This window comes from Pelobates fuscus, chromosome 6 (genome assembly GCF_036172605.1).
Source record: "Pelobates fuscus isolate aPelFus1 chromosome 6, aPelFus1.pri, whole genome shotgun sequence".
NCBI classification, from domain to species: domain Eukaryota; kingdom Metazoa; phylum Chordata; class Amphibia; order Anura; family Pelobatidae; genus Pelobates; species Pelobates fuscus.
The window spans coordinates 204,842,749-204,870,384 of NC_086322.1; the positions used below are offsets into that span (position 1 = coordinate 204,842,749).

The 27,636-nt window shown below is 39.9% G+C and overlaps 1 protein-coding gene across 2 annotated transcripts; it reads left to right on the top strand.

Moving 5' to 3' along the window:
* The first annotated feature begins 245 nt into the window (after positions 1–245).
* LOC134565678 (cytochrome c oxidase assembly protein COX18, mitochondrial) lies at positions 246–27,636 on the top strand. 2 transcript variants are annotated; one of them, XM_063425312.1, is made up of 7 exons: positions 259–329; positions 7,387–7,871; positions 17,779–17,879; positions 21,397–21,563; positions 24,043–24,164; positions 25,931–26,038; positions 27,431–27,636. In XM_063425312.1, the coding sequence occupies exons 2-7, from the start codon at positions 7,395–7,397 to the stop codon at positions 27,602–27,604; spliced, it is 1,149 nt and encodes a 382-aa protein (XP_063281382.1). In that variant the 5' UTR covers positions 259–329; positions 7,387–7,394; the 3' UTR covers positions 27,605–27,636. The 2 variants fall into 2 exon arrangements, with proteins under 2 accessions (XP_063281383.1, XP_063281382.1); XM_063425313.1 differs by lacking the exon at positions 7,387–7,871 and having other exon boundaries at positions 246–329.

Here is a 27,636-nt window from a genome sequence, read left to right on the forward strand (position 1 = left end):
GTGAGCAGGGCAATGACACAAGATTCTACCGATAGAATTACACGCTTGACCTTTGGAACTGACCTATTGCTTTTTTTTTTTCAAGAAGCACAAAGCTGTATAGCCAGTGACGTGTATGTACGTCCAGTGGCATATCTCAACGAGGAAGTCTGTAATGAGCTCCTTTTCCTCCCAAAGTCATAGAGTAAAAGACAGAGCGGTCGCTAGTTGGTCACGTGATTGCCGCACAGTGAAGCTAGGCTGCCCGTCTCCCGTTGATGTACCCGACACTGCCCTCTGGAGGGAGCCTGGGTGGTTGGTGCAGGCGGCTTTTGTCGGACATTCCCTGGGTGAGCTATCTGTTTATCTAGATGTCATGACTTTCATTTTGTTAAACACGTTTTCCTTGGCGAGTTCTATGATAGCCATGTATTGTGCATGGATGGAGAAGGGGTAGCATGGGGAGGGCATTGCTTGTGGTTACTGTGTAGCTCGTTGCAGTAATGGGACCCAGTGGGATCGTAATAAGACCACAGATAACATGTTAAAAGCCATTTCATTCTCAAAGGCTAAAAATATTTGTATTAATTTTTTTTCCCCCACCAATGCCACGTGCAGCATTTTTAAAGTTTACTCAAAAGCATTCATTTTGTGTGGTTGCAATAAATTATCATAACAATTGTACATTCATGTGTCTCAGTAGGTGTATTATAGCTAAATTGTACACACATACTATCCAAGTGTCCCTATTTAGGACCAAAATCCATATGCCCCTCTTTTCTAGGAGCTCCATACTGTTGGTGTTTCTGAGTATATAACAGATCACCATTGCAATAATACAGTAATGTGTCTTAAAACTATAATAAATGTGTTTAGAAATCAGTCTGTGATAACTGTTTTTGTTGTAAATTATATCGTAGTTGCAATAATTTCTCAATACAGTCACAATCCCAACCCTAAAATGAAACTGTCCCTGTTTGTCCATTTGAAATATAGGTAGGTATGATACAGTTACATTTGCCTCACAGCAAAAGGACATAACACTGAGAAGCCTATTATATGAACTGAACAAAAAAATGTAAATGACAGTTAAAGTACTATTCTTGATACCCTCATATCAATAGCAACCAGTCCTCCATATCAGTGGGACATAAGCCTTGGTCCTAATAGAACAATCATGCCTCAAACAGTAAAGAAACAAATACAAACAGATAGGGGGCGCTCCAAATAGTGAAAGGCAAAAAATACTTATACACACTGGTTCTTCAGTTCATATGTACACCACCTAAATATCAGAGATAATGGCACATAGCATAATACTGTATGGTGGAAAACTGATTAAAAACAGTGTATCGATTGCCAACTCACAATCTGCAGAGCCACGTATAGTAGGCTCTGACTATAATCGCTTGCTCTGTTAGCTCAGGAAATACACCTCCGCTTTCGATGTCCAGAACTCAACTGATCCCAGGAGTCAGCAAAGACAAATAATCGGTAGGTCCAAAGTATTTCAGAATGCTAAAAATAGCTATTTATTTATGAAGTATTATAAAATAAACAATAAAAAGATCTATTGTATACAGAAGTAAACACTAACGCGTTTCGACCCGATGGTCTTTTTCAAAGTGTATTGTCCAACTGTCCGGACGTCCTTTAAATATCCTTTCCAGATCGTCATCTTTGGCGCCAACCAGATTTTCCCGCCAATCGTTCATTCAATATCTCCGTTTCGTCTCCATTTCCGGCTCTCAGTGATGACGTCTTTCCGTTTCCTGTTGCATACGGCGCTTTTCTTTGGCATCCGCCGGTGGCATTATGGTCTTAATCGCCATCTTTGAATGTCCACACATTGGGCAACACTCAGTTTTATTCACTCGTTAATATTGCAACAAAGTCCCGAAATATAAGAGTGTTTAGTCAATAATCATTATTGTACCACATATACAGTAACATAACAGGCTCATCCTGTATATCCCAATATTCTAACACAGAAATTCTATCATAATAAAAAATATGTATAAAATTATCAGATAAAATTGACTATAATACCAATCATTATTAAAACGTCAAATATATATGGGATATATGAGAAATATATATACTCTCACTCTAATCACAAAAGGAAAAAGAAGAAAAAAAAGGGGAGAATGTTATTATCATAGATATCTTAATTCATTATCTTCATCTCTTATATTAATGCACTCATTTCAAAGTCGCAGTTTAGCCCTTTCGGTGCTAAGGTGTCTAAATTAAAGATCCAGCCCATTTCACATAAGCTGAGGGCTGCATCAATATCCCCTCCTCTCCAATGACGTGTAATATTTTGTATTGCATAAAATTTTAACCCTTTTGGATTTTTATCGTGGTGCTCCAAAAAATGCAGCGAAACACTATGATTCCTAAAGCCTCTTCTGATGTTGTACATGTGCTCTCGTACCCGAGTGGCCACACATCTAGTGGTTTTACCCACATATTGTAGACCACACGGGCATTCGAGCACATATACAACATTTTTGGTTTTGCATGTCATAAATGATCTAATTCCGTATTCTTTAGAACTGGACTGAGAGGAAAAAGTGGTAATCTTCTTTGTTGAATTGCCTAGTGATTTACACCCCATACAATCTTTACAATAATTAAAACCTTTTGCAGATTCTCTGCTAATACTTATAAAATCCTTATCCGATTTTTCTAAAAAGCTGTTGGTTAAGACTTGTTTTAAATTTTGGGCTCCCCTATATATTAGTTTGGGTTTTTCTCCTATGTACTTATTAATCTCATTGTCTTGTTGTAACAAATACCAGTTTTTTCTGAAAATCTTCTTGATTTGAGCATGATTCTTGTTAAAATCAACAATTAAAGGGACTGCATTAGAGTTCTCCTCATCTTTTGGTTTTTTATACTCCAGTAATTCTTCTCTGTTCATCTGTCTAACCTGCATAATGGATCCATTTAGATCATTTTCAACATATCCTTTTTCTAAAAACTGTTGTTTGAGAGTCTCCGCTTGTAAATCATATTTATTTATTTGTGAACAATTCCTCCTTAATCGTAGGAATTGTCCCCTAGGGATATTGTCTAGCCAGGGGCGAAAATGGCAACTGTCTTTTTCGATGAAACTGTTCACATCTACTTTTTTAAAATATGTACATGTCTCAATATCCGTGCCATCCCTATAGATACTTAGATCCAAAAAGTTGATTTCTCTGTCATGGATTTCATGGGTAAGTTTAATGTTCCAGGTGTTATTATTTAGGTGGTTCACAAACTCTAAAGCAGATGATTTCTCACCCCTCCAAATAAAGAAAATGTCGTCAATATACCTCCTATAGAGGACCAGGTTTGCCACCCAGTCATGCTGAGAGAAAACAAACTGCTCCTCCCAATGGGACATGAACAGATTAGCATAACTGGGGGCAAACCTGGTCCCCATAGCAGTACCTTGACACTGAAGGAAAACATTTCCCTCAAACCAAAAAAAATTATTGGTGAGGATCAATAGGATCGATTCCAAAATGAACTCAACTTGATCGCTGTGATGTGATTCTGACAATTCAAAAAAATGTTTAACCGCCTCACACCCTCTGGTGTGTTCAATACAAGTATACAAACTCGTCACATCACATGTGACGAGCCAAAATTGTTCTTCCCATTTTATATTCTTCAGAAGCTGGAGGAGACTCATTGAATCTTTCAAATATGATGGGCATGTTCTCACCAGGGGCTGTAAAAAAGTGTCCACATACTTGGATAGTATGTGGACACTTTTTTACAGCCCCTGGTGAGAACATGCCCATCATATTTGAAAGATTCAATGAGTCTCCTCCAGCTTCTGAAGAATATAAAATGGGAAGAACAATTTTGGCTCGTCACATGTGATGTGACGAGTTTGTATACTTGTATTGAACACACCAGAGGGTGTGAGGCGGTTAAACATTTTTTTGAATTGTCAGAATCACATCACAGCGATCAAGTTGAGTTCATTTTGGAATCGATCCTATTGATCCTCACCAATATTTTTTTTTGGTTTGAGGGAAATTTTTTCCTTCAGTGTCAAGGTACTGCTATGGGGACCAGGTTTGCCCCCAGTTATGCTAATCTGTTCATGTCCCATTGGGAGGAGCAGTTTGTTTTCTCTCAGCATGACTGGGTGGCAAACCTGGTCCTCTATAGGAGGTATATTGACGACATTTTCTTTATTTGGAGGGGTGAGAAATCATCTGCTTTAGAGTTTGTGAACCACCTAAATAATAACACCTGGAACATTAAACTTACCCATGAAATCCATGACAGAGAAATCAACTTTTTGGATCTAAGTATCTATAGGGATGGCACGGATATTGAGACATGTACATATTTTAAAAAAGTAGATGTGAACAGTTTCATCGAAAAAGACAGTTGCCATTTTCGCCCCTGGCTAGACAATATCCCTAGGGGACAATTCCTACGATTAAGGAGGAATTGTTCACAAATAAATAAATATGATTTACAAGCGGAGACTCTCAAACAACAGTTTTTAGAAAAAGGATATGTTGAAAATGATCTAAATGGATCCATTATGCAGGTTAGACAGATGAACAGAGAAGAATTACTGGAGTATAAAAAAACCAAAAGATGAGGAGAACTCTAATGCAGTCCCTTTAATTGTTGATTTTAACAAGAATCATGCTCAAATCAAGAAGATTTTCAGAAAAAACTGGTATTTGTTACAACAAGACAATGAGATTAATAAGTACATAGGAGAAAAACCCAAACTAATATATAGGGGAGCCCAAAATTTAAAACAAGTCTTAACCAACAGCTTTTTAGAAAAATCGGATAAGGATTTTATAAGTATTAGCAGAGAATCTGCAAAAGGTTTTAATTATTGTAAAGATTGTATGGGGTGTAAATCACTAGGCAATTCAACAAAGAAGATTACCACTTTTTCCTCTCAGTCCAGTTCTAAAGAATACGGAATTAGATCATTTATGACATGCAAAACCAAAAATGTTGTATATGTGCTCGAATGCCCGTGTGGTCTACAATATGTGGGTAAAACCACTAGATGTGTGGCCACTCGGGTACGAGAGCACATGTACAACATCAGAAGAGGCTTTAGGAATCATAGTGTTTCGCTGCATTTTTTGGAGCACCACGATAAAAATCCAAAAGGGTTAAAATTTTATGCAATACAAAATATTACACGTCATTGGAGAGGAGGGGATATTGATGCAGCCCTCAGCTTATGTGAAATGGGCTGGATCTTTAATTTAGACACCTTAGCACCGAAAGGGCTAAACTGCGACTTTGAAATGAGTGCATTAATATAAGAGATGAAGATAATGAATTAAGATATCTATGATAATAACATTCTCCCCTTTTTTTTCTTCTTTTTCCTTTTGTGATTAGAGTGAGAGTATATATATTTCTCATATATCCCATATATATTTGACGTTTTAATAATGATTGGTATTATAGTCAATTTTATCTGATAATTTTATACATATTTTTTATTATGATAGAATTTCTGTGTTAGAATATTGGGATATACAGGATGAGCCTGTTATGTTACTGTATATGTGGTACAATAATGATTATTGACTAAACACTCTTATATTTCGGGACTTTGTTGCAATATTAACGAGTGAATAAAACTGAGTGTTGCCCAATGTGTGGACATTCAAAGATGGCGATTAAGACCATAATGCCACCGGCGGATGCCAAAGAAAAGCGCCGTATGCAACAGGAAACGGAAAGACGTCATCACTGAGAGCCGGAAATGGAGACGAAACGGAGATATTGAATGAACGATTGGCGGGAAAATCTGGTTGGCGCCAAAGATGACGATCTGGAAAGGATATTTAAAGGACGTCCGGACAGTTGGACAATACACTTTGAAAAAGACCATCGGGTCGAAACGCGTTAGTGTTTACTTCTGTATACAATAGATCTTTTTATTGTTTATTTTATAATACTTCTTAAATAAATAGCTATTTTTAGCATTCTGAAATACTTTGGACCTACCGATTATTTGTCTTTGCTGACTCCTGGGATCAGTTGAGTTCTGGACATCGAAAGCGGAGGTGTATTTCCTGAGCTAACAGAGCAAGCGATTATAGTCAGAGCCTACTATACGTGGCTCTGCAGATTGTGAGTTGGCAATCGATACACTGTTTTTAATCAGTTTTCCACCATACAGTATTATGCTATGTGCCATTATCTCTGATATTTAGGTGGTGTACATATGAACTGAAGAACCAGTGTGTACAAGTATTTTTTGCCTTTCACTATTTGGAGCGCCCCCTATCTGTTTGTATTTCATATTCTAAATCGTGTTTTTTAAGTGGTTTTTAAACACTGGGGAAGCTGCACCTATTTAGAGAGCAACTAAAAACATCTCACCTCACTTGCACCTTGTGTGTTAAGGTTTCTTTTACACTAGTAAAGAAACAAAGCAGGTATCATTGGCAATATAAAATCCTCAAATCTATTCACCGCATAGTGACTTGGACACAGGAAAAACAAATGTCTATGCATTTTGTTTAAACTTTATCGAGACAAATTCTATCGATTGCAAGCTCTAATATTTAAATGAATTTTAAAAAGTTTGTCTTATTTGTATAATTGCAACTTTCATGGGCATGGCGTTGCCACTTAGAATTGCATACAAATGATAACCACATGGTTCTAATTTTGGGGAGTGTATATTTTAGGTATTTTACCCTCCATTCAAATAAGAGCGTTTGCACTCGATAGGATTTGACTTGATAAAGTTTAAAAATGAAATGTGTAGACATTTGTATGTCCTGTGTCTATTTATGTAATTCAGTAGTACATTATTGTTGGAGAATGCTCTCTATAGGGTGAATACATTGTGGATTTTATTTTAGGAACTCTTCAAGCACCATACTCAATGCATCATGATTAACAGCTCTCCTGGGGTCTCTCGCCACCCCACCCCGCTTCCCCGTGCCTACTCAATAGTTGTACTTTCTACACTGAGCTTAGCCCAAAGGTTCGGGGCTTCATTTGTTAACTGAAAGCTTTCAACCTATGAGCTAGAGCAGGGTCTAGCTCAGTGGAACTAATGGAATCTCATCGCAATAGCATCCAGTTACAAAGGAGGCAATTGCAGGCTTGTCAAACCATTCTAATGCTGTTTGAGTTCTAACTCATTCCATTTTGATAAGATCTATTAAAGGTTTGGTTTGATAGATTATATAACTGATCCTAAAGGGGTTAAGATATTGTGGTACATAACACTTTTTTATACCACTGATACTTGCTCAAGTTCTTTTCTGAGTTCAAACATTTGTATAAACACAGCATTGATGCTTGTATGATAAAATTCCCCCATTTAATTAACATTGAACCTATACCTCTCATTACTGCCTTCACTGTAATATTTTTTTTTTTCTTTCTCAGATTTTAAGATGGCGATATGCCGATGTGTTACAAACAGGGCTGTCTGGTTCAAAAGCTTTACAATACATTTGTGCTATAAGCCGATTCATGTTCATTATCTACATACAAGGGTTTGTGGAAGCCCTTCTCTCAAAAGCTATAATTTAGGTTTGAATCGGCACAAACCATTTACATCTGCTATAAAGTCTCATGCTTCTTCCAGAAGTTCCTTCTTCGGACACAGTTTGTCATGGCTTCAACAGAGCAGGAGTATAGTGTTGTCAGCCCCACTATCCTCTACCTCCCCTGGGAATCCAAATAGTGGACATGGCCTATATGAAGTCTTGGCAGATTCTGCCCCTGTTCACCTAGCAGAAAATGTTTTGGTTACCCTCCAGGAAGCTACAGGACTGCCATGGTGGGCAAACATTATCTGTGCTACTATAGCACTCAGAACAGTAGTCACTCTCCCATTGTCTGTATACCAGATGCACATATTGGCCAAGGTGGGTATTTAATATGATTGGAGTAAATTCAATGTTTAATTGACTTGGATATATGATGAAATGTATTTGCAATATTCCTTTAACATATTTGGCAAGCACTACAGCACACTGTAGTGGCTATGGTGCCAGGCATGCTTTATAGCCCAATCAATGAAAGTATTCAAAACAATTTAGAACTGTTTGACTACTTACCTGTGGTCCACTAGCACAGTTTCTTGCCTCCACTTCCTCAGCCAGAGAGCCAGAAGTCTTCTCTCTGAGCTAATCCTTGCAGTGCAGGTCTTTGCTCATTGTCTGAGAGCGATCAGCTAACACTCTCAGCCAATGAGCTAAGCAAAACCTCTCTGGCTGTGGCAGTGGAGTCAGGCAGCCATACCAGATGGACTTCAGGTAAAAAGTCCAACTGTTACATTAAAAAATAAATAAAAACAATGCGGTGGGTGAGGGGGGGCTTACATTAAAGCAGAACTGTCATATCGAACTAACCTTTCCCCAATCGCGTACTCTTCATCTCTCAGGATCTATGCTTCATTTCTTCCTAACTGATCGATTTTTCTTTAAAACATAAGACAAAGTAGGGACTACTTTGTCTTATGTATTTTTCCTACGCTTGACCAGCTTTAACTTAGAGGAGTGGCTAAGCCCACTTCATTTCCTGTGGTCAAAGAAATGTTTCCACAATACTCCTATCTCCTCCATTTTCTCGTGTTGCTTCATTCGCTGTTCGAACGCTGGCGAAACTACCGAATTTCGTCCTTACAAAATGAGAACAGTTTGTACATTCGTGTTAGGATGAAATTCGGTACTTTTTGTTCAGTCTGAAATTTCATTCGAATTAATGTAGTTTCGATCTTATTCGTGCTGTGGCTGCATCTTGCAGATGCTTAGTAAATAGCTCCCTAATTCATACGGTATTCGTTGTAGGGATCGACCGATATTGATTTTTTTGAGCCGATACCGATAACTTACCGATATCAGGCCGATAACTTACCGATATTTTGTACATTTACCATTTTGAAAAAAAATAAACAATTTCTACACTAATCTACTGTTAACTGAACATGTTTATTATTCTTTTTATTATTTTTTTTTGCAAATCTTTTTTTTATTTTTTTATTAAGGTAAATGCACAAAATATACATGCCAGTCAGAATGGTTTGTTTTCAAGAATATATATATATATATATATATATATATATATATATATATATATATATATGTGTGTGTGTGTGGTGGATGCAGTGTGTGTGTTTGTGTAGTGTGTGTGTATATAATGAATGCAGAGTGTGTATGTATATAGTGAATACAGTGTGTGTGTGTGTGTGTGTGTGTATTTAATGAATGCAGAGTGTGTGTTTGTGTAGTGTGTAAAATAGGGAGGGGGGAGGGGCATTTTTATTTTTGTAACTTTTTTTACATTTTGTTTGTCCCCCCTCCCTGCTTCTTACCTGGCCATGGAGGGGGGATATGGCATTCCCTGCTTGGCACACAGCGGTCCTGGGGGGCCCAGCAACATTCTTACTTCACTTCTCAGCAGCTCCCCTGTTTAACTCGCACAGTGCCATGGTAACCCGTGGCAATGCTCTGACGGCCACGGGACTCGCAAGATTTACACAGGGGAGCTGAAGGGAGCTGCTGGGAAGGTAAGTAAGAGTGTGCTGGGCCCCCCAGGACTGCCGCAGGCCCTCCAGGACCCTGATGGCGGCCCTCATCTGCATTATTGGCAATATTGGTATCTTTATTGGCCGATGCCGATATTGCTGAAAATACAGACTATCGGCGATAATATCGGCCAGACTGATAATTGGTCGATCCCTAATTCATTGTAAAAAAGACCCCCCCACAACTCTAATACAATGCCCCTTATAGGTGCCCCCAATAGTGGGGCACCTATAAGAATAATTAACAGGGAGAACATAGTGTCCCACCCCTCCCCGAGACCCCACTCATTCATCGCGAGTGGTGTCCACTAAACGGGGGACCTAGTGTCCCCTATTGGCGCCCTCCCCCCACCCCAATGAGCGGCGGTTAAGGGCCCCAAGATTCAATATGTTAGGGGACGTACCATACAGTTGTGCTCAAAAGTTTGCATACCCTTGGAGAATTGGTAATATATGTACCATTTTTAAAGAAAGCATGAGTGAGCAGGCAAAGCTTTTTTTTTTTTTTTTTTTTTTTATGGAATTCATATTCAACTGTAGGTTATAACCGAATGTACAATCATAAAACAAAACATGGCAAAATGCCTTCAGGTCATGCAAAGTATGGTTGTCCTGCATGAACCGCATGTATGAGAGATCACCAGAGTGGATTGATGATCATAAGGGCAGGAGACTGAGATGGCCACTCCAGAACCTTTACCTTTTTCCGCTGTAACCACTGGAGAGTCAACTTGGCCTTCTGCTTAGGGTCATTGTCATGCTGGAAAGTCCCAAGAGCATCGAATGGGTAGCCTTTGTGCAGAAGGATGTGAATTGCCTGCCAGTATTTTCTGATATCATGCTGAATTAATTTTGATTCCCCATGCCTTTAGAGCTCAACCCCCTCTCCCAAACATCAGTGACCCACTAGTGGGTTTGGTATTCTTTTCACTATAGTAAGATCCAATAATAAAAGGAGGGGCTGGAGCTATATATTTTTGACTTTTGGGGAAACCCCTATTTCTACAAAGTGCGTGTATACAATGCTACACTCGTATAACTGGTCGGATACATTTATTTATGCATCAGTTTGAAAGGCTACATTGTGTCATTGGAGCCTGTTTAATTGTATCCGGCTGTTATCGGGGCATTTATTTCTTGCTGGTCTATATATAGCTACTTTTGTATTCATTGTCTTTTGTGTTCTTTCGTTTTTAATTATTTGTTTATAATAAATGGGCATTATATGCGTGCCATATTTTTAAGTAAAAGAGTGTTTTTATGTTTAGTTTTTTTATTTAACATATTCATTGCTGAAGTGGTGGACTTTATTATATCTATTGAGTTATTTTATTATTGGAGTGCTCACACTATCTTATAGTTGATTCTTTGTCTTTAATAGTCGCTCGTATTAGTTGTGAAGCTGCCCACTAGTTATATTGAGTTATTTGTATTTACTAACTACTACCCTCCCGATTTGAGCCGTTTTCTGTATTTATAATTCTTTTCACTATAGGCATTGTTGACCCCTCTCCAAGCATAGCACTTATGGTTGTGACCATAAAGCTCTATTTTGGTCTCGTCACCCCCAAGCCTGTCCTTGGCTTGATATTAAGACATCCCCGAATTTTCCTCTTCTTAATGAGTGATTGAACAGTACTGACTGTTATTTTCAAGGCTTTAGATATCTTTTTATATCATTTTCCATCTCTATAAAGTTCCATTACCTTGTTATGCAGTTCTTTTCTGCTCCCCATGGCTCAGTATCTAGCTTGCTCAGTGCATCCACGTGAGAGCTAACAAACTCATTGACTATTTATACACAGACACTAATTGCAATTTTTAAAGCCACAGGTGTGGGAAATTCACCTTTCCTGGCTAATCATGGCAGCATCACTTATGGGTAGCTCCGCCCCAATCAGGCACAGGACAGGACAAAATCAATTAATCCAGACCAGACTGGGTATAAAAGGTCCCTCCTCCTTCTATCCCACAGTCTTTTTTCCTGTCCTTTCAGGACACACAGGATATTTTATTTTGGGCCACCTTCCCATGTGTACCATGGGCCTCCAGAAGTTCAGCCTCTCTTCATCTGAAGAACTCAGTAAACAGCCTGCACGGGCAGGACTAACTGAGTTTAGTACAGATTAGTATCTGTACTATATGGGAGAAATTATGCTTATATATCGTGATGTGGGGTCGGCTGTTGCCTTAAAAATTTCCCCTTATGGCATCCAACCCCTGAGGTCAGTGTTTTGGAGAAGCCAGGGTAAGTTTATTTGGTTATAACTCTTTCTTCTATTTGGTTCTGGGATTTCCCTGGAAGAGAAAGGTCTGAGTCCTATTCTCTAATATTTCTGCTCAAACTAACGAATTCCTTGTTCAGTTTGTTTTTCTGTTACTCTTACCTGCTTCATTCTTTGATTCTGGGTAAGACTGGCTGACAGGGGCTGTGTTTTCCTCCGATCCTGTCTCTTCTGTGTTCGGATTACCGGCGCATGCGCAGAACGGCCGCCGGACGCGGTCGATACTGCGCATGCGCGGGATGGTTGCGCGCTTAAAGGTATATCGCGCCAAAAAATCCAAAATTCTAAAATCACTCAGAATTGATCCTTGCTTCTTCCCTGATCATCTGGTGACAAGGAAAGCTGCCTTTTTCCTCCAGAATCTGGTTTTTAAGGTAAAAATCCTACTTTAATTTATCTTAACTTTTTTCCTAAATTTACTTTAAAATTTGTTCTGCAATAAGCGTATTATTTTCTAGATGGCTTCTCCCTCTGCCTCAAGATCTCGCTCTAGAAGACATAGGTGAGCCGCATATATTCTTTTATATTAAAGGGGGGAAAAGAGTGCCATTACAGGCCTATAATATGTTTCATATTGGCCTCTATTTCAGCCCAGAAAAATCTCAAGAAAATTCTCCCAGAAAATATCGAGAGAAATCTAACCGATGTGCAAACTGCAACCAAGTGGCTCCTCCAGGGAATAATTTGTGCAGATCTTGCCTGACGGAAGCAGCGAAAGACAGTTCCCCTCAGACTGACTTAAAGAAATGGATATCTGAAGCGATTGCTGAAGGGTTTAAAGCCTCTAGTAAGATGAATATCTCTAAGCGTCCCAGAGTGGAAAGCTATGTGGAATCAGAAGAGGAATCTGATATGATGGAAGACTATTCTGAGGAAGAGGAGGATGAGTGTGACTCAAAATCACTGGACTCCAGATCTGTAGATAAATTGGTTTATCTTATCAGAGACATGTTAAGAATTCCAGAAGAGAGCAGGGAGAAGGAGTCCGACAGATACTTTGAAGATCTGAAGCCTAACAGACCCTCTTTTCCAGTACATTCGGCCATCAAGGAGGTCATCGGTGAAGAATGGAATAGACCAGAGAGGAAGGTAACTCTAAAGAACAAAATTCCTAGATTATACCCGTATGCTCCTAAGGACTGCAAACCTTGGATTTCGGTTCCGAAAATTGATGCAGCGGTCATTCACATGGCAAAAAGAACGACTCTTCCCATAGATTCAATGGCATATTTAAGGGAGCCAATGGAAAAGCGTTTGGACGCTGACCTGATTAAGGCATACCAGGCCTTGGGATCAGCATTACACCCAGCCATTGCCCTTACCACCTTGTCCAGAGCTCTGAAAATATGGGTGAATAATCTAGAAGAAGATATTACTAGGGGAGTCCGTAGAGAACACCTGTTGGAGGGCCTTAAAGATTTGAAACTGGCCACAGAATTCTGTTCTGAAGCTTCCCTGGATCTCACCAAAATGGTGGCTAAAAGTATGGCACTGTCCGTAGCCTCCAGGAGAGCATTATGGCTTCACTCTTGGGGGGCAGATTACGCCTCTAAGGCCTCTCTATGTGCGCTCCCTTTTCAAGGTGACCTTCTATTTGGCAAAGTTTTGGAAGATGCTATCCATAAAGCAGCAGATGGAAGAAAGGCTTTTCTCCCCCAAGGGAAGAGAAGATTTAGTGCTTCCTACGGGAAGGATAAAAAATTCAGAGACCGATCCTTTCGAGATGTCAGAGCATACAGGCCCGGAAGAGAATACTCCAGGAATTCTAATTGGAGAAACTATCAGTCCACTTCATCAAAACCGGTCAGAGGAAGAGGATCTAGACCAGCTAATAAAAGCTTCTGAACGTTTGCTGGCCCAGCCAGATGTTATAGGAGGCAGACTTCGCTTCTTTTATCCGGTTTGGGCCAGAAGTATTCAGGGTTTCCCCTGGAAGAGCCGGTTTGGATGACCATAACTACAGATGCCAGCCTCCTGGGATGGGGAGCACATTTGAACGAATCATGGATTCAAGGAGCTTGGTCATGGAAGGAGTCAAAACTTCACTCAAATTTAAGAGAAATGAGAGCTGTTCTCAAGGCATTAATTGGGTTCCGTCCTCTAATAAGAAATGCCTGGGTGAGGATACATACAGACAACAGAGCTGTGGCATCCTACATAAATCATCAGGGAGGCACTCGAAGCTATACTCTTTTGATGGAATTATCTCCGATAATGAGGTTTGCGCAACTGAATTTACAAGGCCTAAAAGCGGTTTATCTTCCGGGACCAGAGAATTTTTTGGCAGATTACCTCAGCAGAACGAGGATTCTCCAAGGAGAATGGAAACTGCACCCGAAAATTTTTCACTTGCTCACCCTGAGGTGGGGTGTACCCCAGATCGACCTGATGGCTTCATACCAGAATACTCAGGTGAAGAGGTTTTACTCCCTTCATGCAGATCATCGAGCTGTAGGACAGGATGCCCTGTCTCTTCCATGGGAATTCGATCTGGGGTACGCGTTCCCTCCCCTACCTATGATTTACCGACTACTGAGGAAAGTATGGAAGGAAGGCCTCAAAGTCATTGCCATAATCCCAATCTGGCCTCGCAGACCTTGGTTTCCCTTGCTAAACAAGATGAGCTTGGAACCTCCTTGGCCTCTTCCTCTCAGCCCAAACATCTTGACTCAGGGACCAGCTGTTCATCCCAACCCCAGCCAGCTGAAATTGGGGGCATGGCTCTTGAAAAGGAGAGACTACTAGCTCAAGGGATCTCAGAAGCTGTGGTGTCTACGCTCCTAAAATCCAGAAAGGTATCAACCTCTTCCTGCTACCATAATGTGGATTTTCTCCAACCATCTAACATCAATATTCTACACTTTCTTCATACAGGTCTGGTAAAGGGACTGAGTCTTAGTACTCTTAAAGTCCAAGCTTCGGCTTTATCTGCTCTCTGCAACAAGTCCTGGGCATCAGATCCTCTGATTGCTAGATTCTTTATAGCTACCATCCGTATAAGGCCTCCAAATAGGAACTACTCCCCTCCGTGGAATTTACCTATGGTACTGGAGGCATTGTCTGAAAACCCCTTTGCTCCATTAGATGAGCTGGGTCTGGTCTTATTGACATATAAGACATTATTTCTGGTGGCTGTTACTACGGCAAAGCGCATGTCTGAAATTCATGCATTTTCCTGCGATGAAAATCACTTTCAAGTGTTCCACGACAGGGTAATCTTGAGACCCAGACAAGAGTTTCTGCCTAAAGTCGTCTCGAATTTCCACATCTTACAGGAAATTGTTATTCCTTCCTTTTATCCATCTCCTTCTACTCCAGAGGAAGTGAAACTTCATGAATTGGATGTCAGGCAGTGCCTACTTAAGTACATAGAAGTGTCTACTCAATTTCGGAAGTCTCAACAGCTGTTTGTTCTTCCGATTGGCCCCAGGAAAGGGGAGGCAGCCTCTACTTCCACCTTGAGACGTTGGATTTCCAATACCATAGTCAAGGCTTATCAGTTGAAAGACCTTGTTCCTCCTAGCAAGATCAAATCTCACTCTACAAGGGCTTTAGCAACATCATGGGCTAATTGGGCAGAAGTTCCATCTGACGACATCTGTAAGGCAGCTACGTGGTCTTCTCCTCTCACTTTCATCAAACACTACAAACTGGATTTGGCTTCTTCCTCTACGGCCTTTGGTAGAGGTGTTCTGTCCTCTGTGGAATCTATCTAAATTAAACTTTTTTTCAGCATTATCTGGTTTGGAGTTTCTGTTAATTTCCCACGCTAGGGTGAAGCTTGGGTATTACCCATAAGTGATGCTGCCATGATTAGCCAGGAATACGGAAAATTTTATCATACTTACCGTAATTTTCTTTTCCTGGCTATTATTCATGGCAGCATCAGCAACCCTCCCTTATTATTGGAATTGGCTTTGGGACTAGACTGTGGGATAGAAGGAGGAGGGACCTTTTATACCCAGTCTGGTCTGGATTAATTGATTTTGTCCTGTCCTGTGCCTGATTGGGGCGGAGCTACCCATAAGTGATGCTGCCATGAATAATAGCCAGGAAAAGAAAATTACGGTAAGTATGATAAAATTTTCCGTATTAATTGCCACTTTAACCTGTGTGTGTTACCTTGTGTGTCTGTAACAAGGCAAAACATGGGTATGTAAACTTTTGAACAGGGCCATTTGGGTGATTTCTGTTATGATTTAAAAAGGAGTCAAACAACTATGTGATAATAAATGGCTTCATATGATCACTATCCTTCAATAAAATATCTTTTTTGCATGATCAGTTGCATTTTCAAAATAAATGCCAAACTTTCTGCCAGGGTATGCAAACTTTTGAGCACAACTGTATTATAACTCTTGGGTGATTCATCATAGCTAATTTCAGGAAGGAATATCAAATTATCCAGAGAAAACGGCAAATGGAACTCCTTTAAAAGATGTAATCTTCTGTACCTAGTCAAACAAATCTCCATAAGTTAAGCATTCATTGTACATAATATCATTGAAATTGATTCATTAATAAAAAGGTATTGACTCCTCACCCTACTCTGAATTTTGGCCAACCCTGTATAAGTTTACATTGATTCAGAACTATCAAAGATCTCTCTCACCGTGCCAGTGCTGCTTTCTGTGGTCGGGGAAGCACATGAGACTCTAGTCTGCATGTCTGCCAGGTGCAGACTGAAAATATTTCTCCAGTGAGCCTGGCCATTCAGAGCATTGCCTCGGGTTACCATGTCAATGCTCTGATAATAAACAGTGCCATGATTTGGTAAGAGGTACAGGCTAGAGTCCATTGCCACTGGACCATCCAGGATCGATATGTCACCCTCCCTAGCCAAAGATAAGAGGCAGAGAGTGGGGTAATAAGATGTAACAAAGCATTTTAATTATTTTGTTAAAAAAAACCATATAAAGTTGCTCCCTTATTCCACCCAACAAATTTGCGCACACACACATTATCTCTCCCTCTCCCCCATAAAGTTAAAAGGTGGAATCAACTTTTCCAGGACTTTCATCAGGATCAATACATTACAAACCGTTAAATAATATATATATTTATATTGCAAAAAATAATGGAAATAGACTGACCCCAGGTGTAGTGCATGAATGACTGCTTCCTGCTGGATTCAGTGCGCATGCGTGAATGTGCTGTGCCCCTAAAAGTGACTGAGAACGTGATGACGACATTTGCGTTGTCAGAGAAACGCAGCAAGCGTGTCCGGTAACCTTGATTACCTATACTAATAGTGCTTGGATTATAAAGTGCCATGCAAAATAGAAGTTGCATTTTTACTTTGTTATTCTTATTTATGATGCTACTAAAACGTTAACAAGTGTGGGATAGAGCAAGGGTTAAAACAAGGGGAGTGATTTGATCCCACTCTTGTACAAGTTTTAGTAGCATCATAAATGTGTACATTTGATGCCAATTACTATTTAGCATGGCACTTTAGAATCCAAGCACTGTTAGTACAGGTAACCAAGGTTACCATGGCTTTAAATAAGTTGAAGTGTACTGTAATTACAATACTGGTTGTTTAATTTTGTTTCTTCTAAATTCTCTAGTTCAAATATGAGTGTGTCTTATATTCTGACCGTGTACTAAATACAGCGTACTAAAGTTAGTCATCCCAGAAACCTCTTGTGCTCAATATTGTTTTATGCATACATTAATGCCTGATTTCAAACCAAACTAATGCAATTTGCTTCTTCTGCAAAATCATAAGTTGGATATTTGGTAGTAAGTTTGTTTTATGCTGTGGTATGCAGTTTTTAGTAATGCATGGTGATACCCTAAAAACACATTTATAGTGGTTAGAACTCTATAGGCCACTTCTTGTTTAGTTTATGGATTTTAGTCTTCAGCCTGGGTTTATATGTTTGTATTAGGAGGTAAAAAAAGTTAGCTTTTCTGTTGTTAATCACTTTAAAACTTTTACCGTTTCTCTCCAGCTAGGTGGAAAAGTTGCAACCTGAGATAGAACAGTTAACGAGACGTTTACGTTATGAGGTTTCAGTTTACGGCAAACAACATGGTTGGAATGATAAAGTTGCTAAGTAAGTTACTTTTTATTTTATATATACACACGCACACGCACACGCACACGCACACGCAATTATTAGGCAAGTTGTATTTTTGAGGATTAATTTTATTATTGAACAACAACCAGGTTCTCAATGAACCCAAAAAACTCATTAATATCAAAGCTGAATATTTTTGGAAGTAGTTTTTAGTTTGTTTTTAGTTATAGCTATTTTAGGGGGATATCTGTGTGTGCAGGTGACTATTACTGTGCATAATTATTAGGCAACTTAACAAAAAACAAATATATACCCATTTCAATTATTTATTTTTACCAGTGAAACCAATATAACAGCTCAACATTCACAAATATACATTTCTGACATTCAAAAACATAACAAAAACAAATTAGTGACCAATATAGCCACCTTTCTTTGCAAGGACACTCAAAAGCCTGCCATCCATGGATTCTGTCAGTGTTTTGATCTGTTCACCATCAACATTGCTTGCAGCAGCAACCACAGCCTCCCAGACACTGTTCAGAGAGGTGTACTGTTTTCCCTCCTTGTAAATCTCACATTTGATGATGGACCACAGGTTCTCAATGGGGTTCAGATCAGGTGAACAAGGAGGCCACGTCATTAGATTTTCTTCTTTTATACCCTTTCTTGCCAGCCACGCTGTGGAGTACTTGGACGCGTGTGATGGAGCATTGTCCTGCATGAAAATCATGTTTTTCTTGAAGGATGCAGACTTCTTCCTGTACCACTGCTTGAAGAAGGTGTCTTCCAGAAACTGGGAGTTGAGCTTGACTCCATCCTCAACCCGAAAAGGCCCCACAAGCTCATCTTTGATGATACCAGCCCAAACCAGTACTCCACCTCCACCTTGCTGGCGTCTGAGTCGGACTGGAGCTCTCTGCCCTTTACCAATCCAGCCACGGGCCCATCCATCTGGCCCATCAAGACTCACTCTCATTTCATCAGTCCATAAAACCTTAGAAAAATCAGTCTTGAGATATTTCTTGGCCCAGTCTTGACGTTTCAGCTTGTGTGTCTTGTTCAGTGGTGGTCGTCTTTCAGCCTTTCTTACCTTGGCCATGTCTCTGAGTATTGCACACCTTGTGCTTTTGGGCACTCCAGTGATGTTGCAGCTCTGAAATATGGCCAAACTGGTGGCAAGTGGCATCTTGGCAGCTGCACACTTGACTTTTCTCAGTTCATGGGCAGTTATTTTGCGCCTTGGTTTCTCCACACGCTTCTTGCGACCCTGTTGACTATTTTGAATGAAACGCTTGATTGTTCGATGATCACGCTTCAGAAGCTTTGCAATTTTAAGAGTGCTGCATCCCTCTGCAAGATATCTCACTATTTTTGACTTTTCTGAGCCTGTCAAGTTCTTCTTTTGACCCATTTTGCCAAAGGAAAGGAAGTTGCCTAATAATCATGCACACCTGATATAGGGTGTTGATGTCATTAGACCACACCCCTTCTCATTACAGAGATGCACATCACCTAATATGCTTAATTGGTAGTAGGCTTTCGAGCCTATACAGCTTGGAGTAATACAACATGCATAAAGAGGATGATGTGGTCAAAATACTAATTTGCCTTATAATTCTGCACTCCCTGTATATGTATGTATGTATATGAAACATGAGCTGAACATTCATGTTATAGGTGTGCCGCTGGGGCCAATTTATACAACAAACCTGATTCTGTGCACCCATCTATACTACACGAAACGGCACTTTCAAAGTTCACAGAATGTACTTTTAAAGGGACTCTCCAGGGGTACTTTTAAAGGGACTCTCCATACTTCAGAGGGCGGCATTCATGAAGTGCTGAGCGCACTACCGTGCATGCGCGCGGTGTGCGCGGCTGCGAGCTGAGCTGAGTGACAGCTCAGCTTGCGGTCTTTGCCCACCCCCCTCCTCCACTGACAAGCTGGAGAGAGAAGGCGCGCACACAGTGCCTTCTCTCTCCTGTACACGTCAGACGTATTTTAATACGTCTGACGTGTACAGGGCCTTTTTAGGGCCCTGCGTGATAGGAAGTCCCTCTAGTGGCCGTCTGAGTGACGGCCACTGGAGGTATTCCTATCAATCAATGTAAACACTGTATTTTCTCTGAAAATACAGTGTTTACATTAGATTGCCTGCAGGGAGCTATAGATAATACCTGAACAACTACATTAAGCTGTAGTTGTTCAGGTGACTATAGTGTCCCTTTAACCCCTTAAGGACCAAACTTCTGGAATAAAAGGGAATCATGACATGTCACACATGTCATGTGTCCTTAAGGGGTTAAAAATGTTTCATTTTAACCCCTTAAGGACGGCTGGTGTTCTATGCTGTCCTTAAGGGGCGGGTCCCCCTGAGTGTCACTGCCGTCCTGGGGACTAAACACCCAGTCCCCACCAATCCCACGCCGGTGGTTGCAATCCTGGGGACTGCCTGAGAGCCAAGGCAGTCCACCTCTGGGGGAAATACTAATGTGAGTGTGACCATTGCCACACATGCGCATTAGGTCTTCCCCCACCAGCTGACGGTGAGGGCTGAGTAGAGGTGGTGCCAGAACCAGCGCTGAGGCAAAGTTAAGTGACACACAATATAAATTACACTGGAGTGTTTGCTTTCTCAAATGGAAGCCTTTTGTGAGGTTATTTGAACCGTTAAACTGCTATAAGTCCACAAAATGAGACATAGGCCCATCAAATACATTTTATAAAAATTCGAACTACAGAAACTGAAATAGCCTGGCTTCTTATATGGCATTGTAGCTTTACAGAATAGTGGCAAAGGCATACAATGGGGATATTGTTGTACTCAGCAGATGTAGCTGAACACAATATGGGGTTCTATACAGGAATAGCTCACACCAGTTTTACGAAATACACTTTACAAAAACCTTGTTATGTGTACTTGCCAAAATAAAGAAACACAATTTTACTCCAATACTTAACAGAGAATGTAAAAAGTGTCAAAATAACCTTAGGTAAATGGCCTGTGATGTCTACTTTATATAAATATGTACTTTTGTGTGGCAATTTTTTTTGTTTTTTTTGTTTTGTTTGTGGTGGCTGCTAAAATTACAAGACAAACATACCAACTTCTAAAAGTGTGTCACATTGAAATTTTATTCAGTCCTTGTGACCTGTAACTTTCAAAATAAGCTTAAATCCCTATGCATATCATGTACTCTATAAATCCAGACACACAAATGATCTTATTTTGAATTACTTTTCCTAATCTTGACATATTATGCACATGTTGTTATTGCATAAACTGTGGGAAAAATGTGTATGTATATATATATTTTTTTTCATTCCCACCCCCACCCCTTATTTTTTTATAATTAATGAGAATGTACGTATGTGTTACATCAAATTAACCCCTTAAGGACCAAACTTCTGGAATAAAAGAGAATCATGACCTGTCACACATGTCATGTGTCCTTAAGGGGTTAAAGTAAGCTTTTGAAGCTGTGTCCTTAATGGGTTAAAGAATATGTTAACATCAATAATGTTAACTAAAATTATTTTTTTCAACAGATTTCATTTTACCAAAAACTTAAGAAGAATTATCTCAGATCTCTATGTTAGAGATAATTGTCATCCTTTCAAGGCCAGTCTGATAATATGGATCCAGATCCCTATGTGGTTATTTGTTTCTCTTGCTCTGAGAAAGATCAGCTTTTGTACATCAGCTTCAAGTGGAGGTAGGTCAGCACTGAAATTGCAAAGTACAATTGTTGCAAAACCCCAAGACATTTTACATAGTTAAAAGTGGCTACTGTAGTGGTTAAAGTAACAGCATGCCATCTATATTCACTAAAGGCGGCACTGTCACGCCAAACGAACCTTTTCTTAATCTCTTCCTCTTCTCTTCATCTCTCAGGATCTGTTCTTCTTTTCTTCCTATGTGATCTAGTTTTCTTTAAAACATAAGATAAAGTAGTTGTCTTATGTATTTTTCCTATGCTTGACCATCTTTGACCCAAGGAAGAGCTTAAGTGTGCTCCATTTGTTGTGGTCAAAGAAATTTTCCCACAATACTCACCTCTCCTCCATGATCTCGCGTTGCTTCATTCACCGTTTGAACGTCCTGTCATATAGAAAAGACGCTGGTGAAACTACCGAATTTCATACGAACAGAAAGAGTACAGTTTGCCAATGTGTGTTAGGACGACATTCGGTACTTATTGTTAGGTTCAGAATTTCCTTTGAATGAATGCAATTCCGATCCAGTCAGTGCTGAGGCTGCATCTTGCAAGTTGCAGCCGCCTAGTAGATGGCTCCCTAATTCCCACGGTATTAGGGAGCCATCTACTAAAAGGCTGAAAGAGCAAAATTGGTCTTTCAGCCTACTTTACTTAGTAAAGATTACTTGGTATTGGTAATTAGAAAATATTAAAACCCCCCTTCTGCAGGGGCCCTTCTGCACTCTTATTGGTTGGCTTAAGCCAAAGACATCTAATGTTAAGTAATTTTTTTATTTCCGTGTATTTTGTTTTATTGCTTTCCCCCCTCACTATTTTTAGTTTTTATTTCATTCACCGTTCATGGTTGTGGGGCATTACGTTTAGGAACCGCCACCTCCCTCCTGGAGCAGAAGGGGAAATTAGCTCTGATACCTCCAGGCGCTGGACGACACTCAGTCCTGGGAACTCTGGAACCGAACGGGGAATTGGCTTTAGTCCTTACAAGGACTTTCCCCATTGAACCTCCTGCAATCTCAGTTTAATGGGATACACTGGTCTTTTATACGATTTTCCCAACAAGGTTGACACCCAGGTGGACCTTGTGGGGCACAGGACACATAACATGCAAGCCAATAAAAACAGTGTAACAATGAACGACACTCCCACATACATTACACAATCCCTCCCCTCTGCCTGTGATACAATTAAGGTAGATAATACAATAACCTAATTATCCACAGGCAGAAAAACACACATTTTATAAAGTCCCATAAGTACCCCAAAACATAATATATCCCCATGAAAGTCCTGATCTGGGTGAACAACATAACCAAAAATCACCAAGATCAGAGCAGGGGTTCAGGAAATTCCTGGAAGTCTCTTTTGACCGACCGCACGCATGGTTTCATGCCCAAAACAGTTCCAGAGAATTAGGCTGTGCAGCTGGTCTATTTAAAACAGTCAAAGCACCGTTCGAATTACCGAACGGAATGGTGAATACACATAGTCCATGTTAAAGTGCAGTCGAAGTCCCAGAGAAGGTAACTTTTCAGCGGTGTTCGTGCCGTCCCGTGTCCGATTCGAGTTCAATGAACTCGTTCAACTAAATAAAATGGCCGTTGCCACCACGTGTTTGAATGTTGAATGGCGGCCACTTCAAAACTTCGGCTGTATTCGACTACTTCAAAAGTTAAAGTACATTGTGCCAAGTCCCAATAGGCACAATTAGCATTTTAATCACAGTAAATTAAAGGGGCCTTAGTCACAAGGCAAACAACTGACAAGTAGTCCCCTCCAAGAACTCGTGCAAACTCACTTGAAAAGGGGAGTTTGTCACAGTCCTGTTTAGTTGAATGCTGGGCACTGGTGGGGGATCGGGGGGACACATTATGTCCCCCTGTTAGTTATTTGAATATGTGCCCCTATAGGTACCCTTTTCTTTTTGTACAACATTGAGCACCCACAGGGGGGGAGAATTTAGAATAGATCCCTGCCGCTTCTTTTTTTTTTTTTTTTTTTTAACATATTAAGAGGAGGGAGCTGTGAGCCCATAGTAAACTGAAAGAACAAACACATTTGGTCTTTGTTCGTCTGAAATTTCTATTCATTAATTCATTTTTCTGACGAATTAATGAATAGCCGAAATTCCTGCCTGAAATTCGGACAATCGCAAATGCCCAAGTGTTTAACTGGGCACGTGTGTGAATTTCATAGCGCTGTCTAGTGTGGACAGGTGACGTGTCACACAGGGCCCTCGTCTGCACAAACAAAGGTGGCGTTGCTTAAAACCTAAGTACGGATATAAGACAAAAACTGAAAAAAGGTAAACTGGGGGACCTAGAGGCATTTGGGGGTGGCTAGGGGTACAATTAGATGTAGTGGAGTCAGGAGTGGGGGGTTAAAAAAATAACCAAACGCGGCCATGACAGTGCCTCTTTAACATTATGAAGGAATGTTATGCATGAAAATTAGTAGCTTTTTGTCTGTTCTTCCCTAGGAGAAGCACTTCATAGACAACTAGAAGAAGGAGGAGCTCTCTGGTTTCCTGATCTTACTCTTCCAGATTCCACATGGATTCTTCCAGTTTCCTTGGGACTTGTTAATTTGTTGAATTTGGAGGTGAGACAATACATTAACAGGAGTCTATTATAATATATGATATTTTTGCTATAATAGTGCCATCATTTATTGAAATTCAGGGATCACTCTGAGCACTGTAATAACTTTGCCTAATTGCAAACGGTGCAGAGATTATCCCCATACTCCATACTCCATACATCTAAATTGACTTTTAGTACATAAACTTAAAGGGATTCTCTAGTGCCAGGAAAACAAAGCCATTTCCTGGCACTGTAGAATCCTGGAGTGCCCCCCATCCGACGTCGCTGAGGGGGTTAAAACCCCTTCAGACACTTACCTGAATCCAGCGCTGATGTCCCTCTGTTCTGGGTCAGACTCCACCCACGCTCCTCCCCCACCAATGCTAGCCAGCGGGGGAGACCTAATGTGCATGCACGGCAATGGCAGCGCTCGCATTAGGATTTGCCCATAGTATAGCATTGTTGGATGCTTTCCTATGGGGAATCCAGCGACGTGAGTACGCCCAGTGTCGTTTAGACTACCAAAAGTCGTCTAAGAACCCAGAAGTCCCTTATGGGGGATGTAGTCCACAACATATGGGGTGCTGAAGGTTGCCTACCCCTGGAATAGGATCAGCATCCTACTCCAGAGTCCATAATAAGAGGCAACTGATTGGTGAACCTTTGTTCTGTCCAGGTAGGAGTTATTTCTTTGTGCAAGTGCACCAGCTTTATGAATTGTGGAGGTAGTTATTTTGTCTTTAATATATTTTACATTTTATTTGTGGAATTCTTTTTTGTGTATTTTCTAAACACATCTATATATTGTAATCCTATCAATTGTGACCCTTAACTTTATTAACTGGTTCAGAACTTGAGCTTGAAGGAATTACTATCCTAATACAAAAACATAATGTTGTTTGATTTATATTTATTATATATATATATCCCGCGTCCAAATATAAAATACTAAATAAAGGGAGCACTCTAGGTCTTCTCTTCAGTGAAAAATAGTATTTACTGTATCAAAACAGAATACATTACATGTGCAAACAAATCGACGTTTCGACCCTGCTGGGGTCTTTATCAAGATCACCAGCAGGGTCGAAACGTCGATTTGTTTGCACATGTAATGTATTCTGTTTTGATACAGTAAATACTATTTTTCACTGAAGAGAAGACCTAGAGTGCTCCCTTTATTTAGTATTTAATATATATATATATATATATATATATATATATATATATATATATATATATATATTATTTTTTTTCCCTACGCAGTGTTTCTTTCAGAAAATCTACCTAGACTTTTTTCTAATAATTTATTTTAGCCATGCAAGCTTGTCTTACAGATTATCATAATGAATAATATCCCCATAATTCTCTTATTGACACCAGATAGTCAATTGATAGCGTGTGCATGAGCCCAGTTTAATGCGTAGATGTTTGCAGGGGAGAATGGACCTTGCGTTGTTAGAAAGATATTAAAATGCTGAATAAAGATTAAAAGAAAGATGTGGCATTAAATAAAACTGTAAAACAGATATTGTGAAATTGGTTATATATTTTAGTTTTTTTGTGAAAACATTAGGATAGTTCATTCATAGAAAATAACAGTGAATTCTAGGAGATTTGTTTCTTCTTCATTCATCGTTTAATATATTACACATTCTAGAATGTTAAAAAATGTGCATGTTAAGAAATGTTTTGTCCGTCTAATCTGTCTTTGTTTTATTTTATTTGCATTAATACATGGTTCAGTCTAGTGTTATTTTTTATTTTTTTTCTTGTTTATCCCTACAGATTTTTGCTCTACGAAAAATCAACCTGTCTAAGTTCCAGAAAATATTGACCAATTTTATTCGCATAATATGCATTTTAATGGTCCCAGTTGCTGCCAGTGTTCCTTCTGTAAGTTATTGGAAATTGAGTGTTTTTACTAGGGATAGACCCCATATCATATCCGTGCCAATACCAGTTATTGGTCGCATTTTTGTGGGCCAATTTGTTTTTTTTTTTTGGTTGTATAATTATTACTATATTTAATAAATCATTGAGAACATATTTATTTTATTCCCCCCTCTCTGCCTTTTACCAGTGGCCAGAGAGGAGGACATTACACTCCCTGGTGGTCCAGTGGCTTTGTGCAGCTGGCATACCGTCTGAGACCCAGCCCACGCTATCTTATGTTTCCGGCAGCACCTCTCTCCAGCCTGGTATGCATCGGAGACAGTTGTCGTGTTAACCCATGCTTTGACGGTCGGAGCTCACGAGAGTTGAAGAAATAAACAGCTGGAAACAAAAGATAGTGTGTGCTGGGTCACAGGTGCCCCCTCTTCAATATGAGTGGCACAAGAGGTGGACAACCCCCACTGTTACCCCCAGCCGAATTTTTTTGGCTCAACTGTTAATCTGTTCATCCCTAGTTTTTACGCAGGGCACATGTGTATATGTTTAAACAGTGCAATAGTGAGTGACGGCTAATACTTTCCTCTTCTGACATGACATTGGTGTAGTTGTTGCTGAAAGCTATGGGATGGAGGCATCAGGACTCTTTATTTTAAGGTATTGTTGCCAACAGTAGTTACAAAAGTCCTGTGGCTGAGGTGTACCCCCACAACATATATAACATGGCATACACTAGCCTGGTGTAACTTTATTGGAAACCTTTAATTTAGCCTCTTCATGCACAATCTAATTAACAACTACAATTGTGGCACTCAGTGCAGACTGAAAGCATAGGAATATGTTGTTATAGTTTCACTAGCACTACTGCACAATACACAATGGCCAGAATAACATTGATGAAGTCTATGCAGGATGGAGCACAGGCCTCTAGTGATCCTCTCCCTTGTAAGCATCACAAGCCGTGTATTGGGAGGGAGCTACTCGGGTAGATGTAGTTAAGTCTGAGGAGAGGGCAACAGAAGAGACTGTTAATAGAGATGTTGAGGGGATGGTCATATTGCTGTTTGATATATTTACTGGACATCTTACAAATGTGAGGCAGTAGGGGAATAAAGATGGTACTAGAAGTCAGTGTAAGATGGAACAAAAAAATCTGTATGTAACTGATGCGAAATTAAGCTGAAAAACACATGCAATCAGATTGACACAGAAGACTGACTAGTAATCTATAAATGTAATCTGTGTATGCCGAGTGTTATAAATACGAGGTTGTAAATGCTTTGGAGAGGTGTGTGTGTGTGTGTGTATATATATATATATATATATGTTTTTTTGTTGTTTAATTATTGGTAAAGGTGCTTTATGATTTGAAACCATTCCTGTCATCTTTTTCAGTCCATGGCACTGTACTGGTTCTCCTCTAGTTGCGTAGGCTTGACACACAATCTTCTACTCCGATCCCCAACTCTCCGGCGGATTTTCAAAATTCCAAAATTGAAGTCAGATTCTGACACTCCCTACAAGGACATACTGTCTGCATTTGTTAGCAAATACCTTCAAAAGAAATGATATATTTTATCATTAATACATTTAAAAATAAA

Coding starts and splice junctions, on each gene's coding strand:
- LOC134565678 (XM_063425312.1), top strand. CDS start 7,395: ATGGCGATATGCCGATGTGTTACAAACAGGGCTGTCTGGTTCAAAAGC. Junction 24,165..25,930: donor TTAATTTGTTGAATTTGGAG/GTGAGACAATAC, acceptor TTATCCCTACAG/ATTTTTGCTCTACGAAAAAT. Junction 26,039..27,430: donor TTGCTGCCAGTGTTCCTTCT/GTAAGTTATTGG, acceptor CATCTTTTTCAG/TCCATGGCACTGTACTGGTT.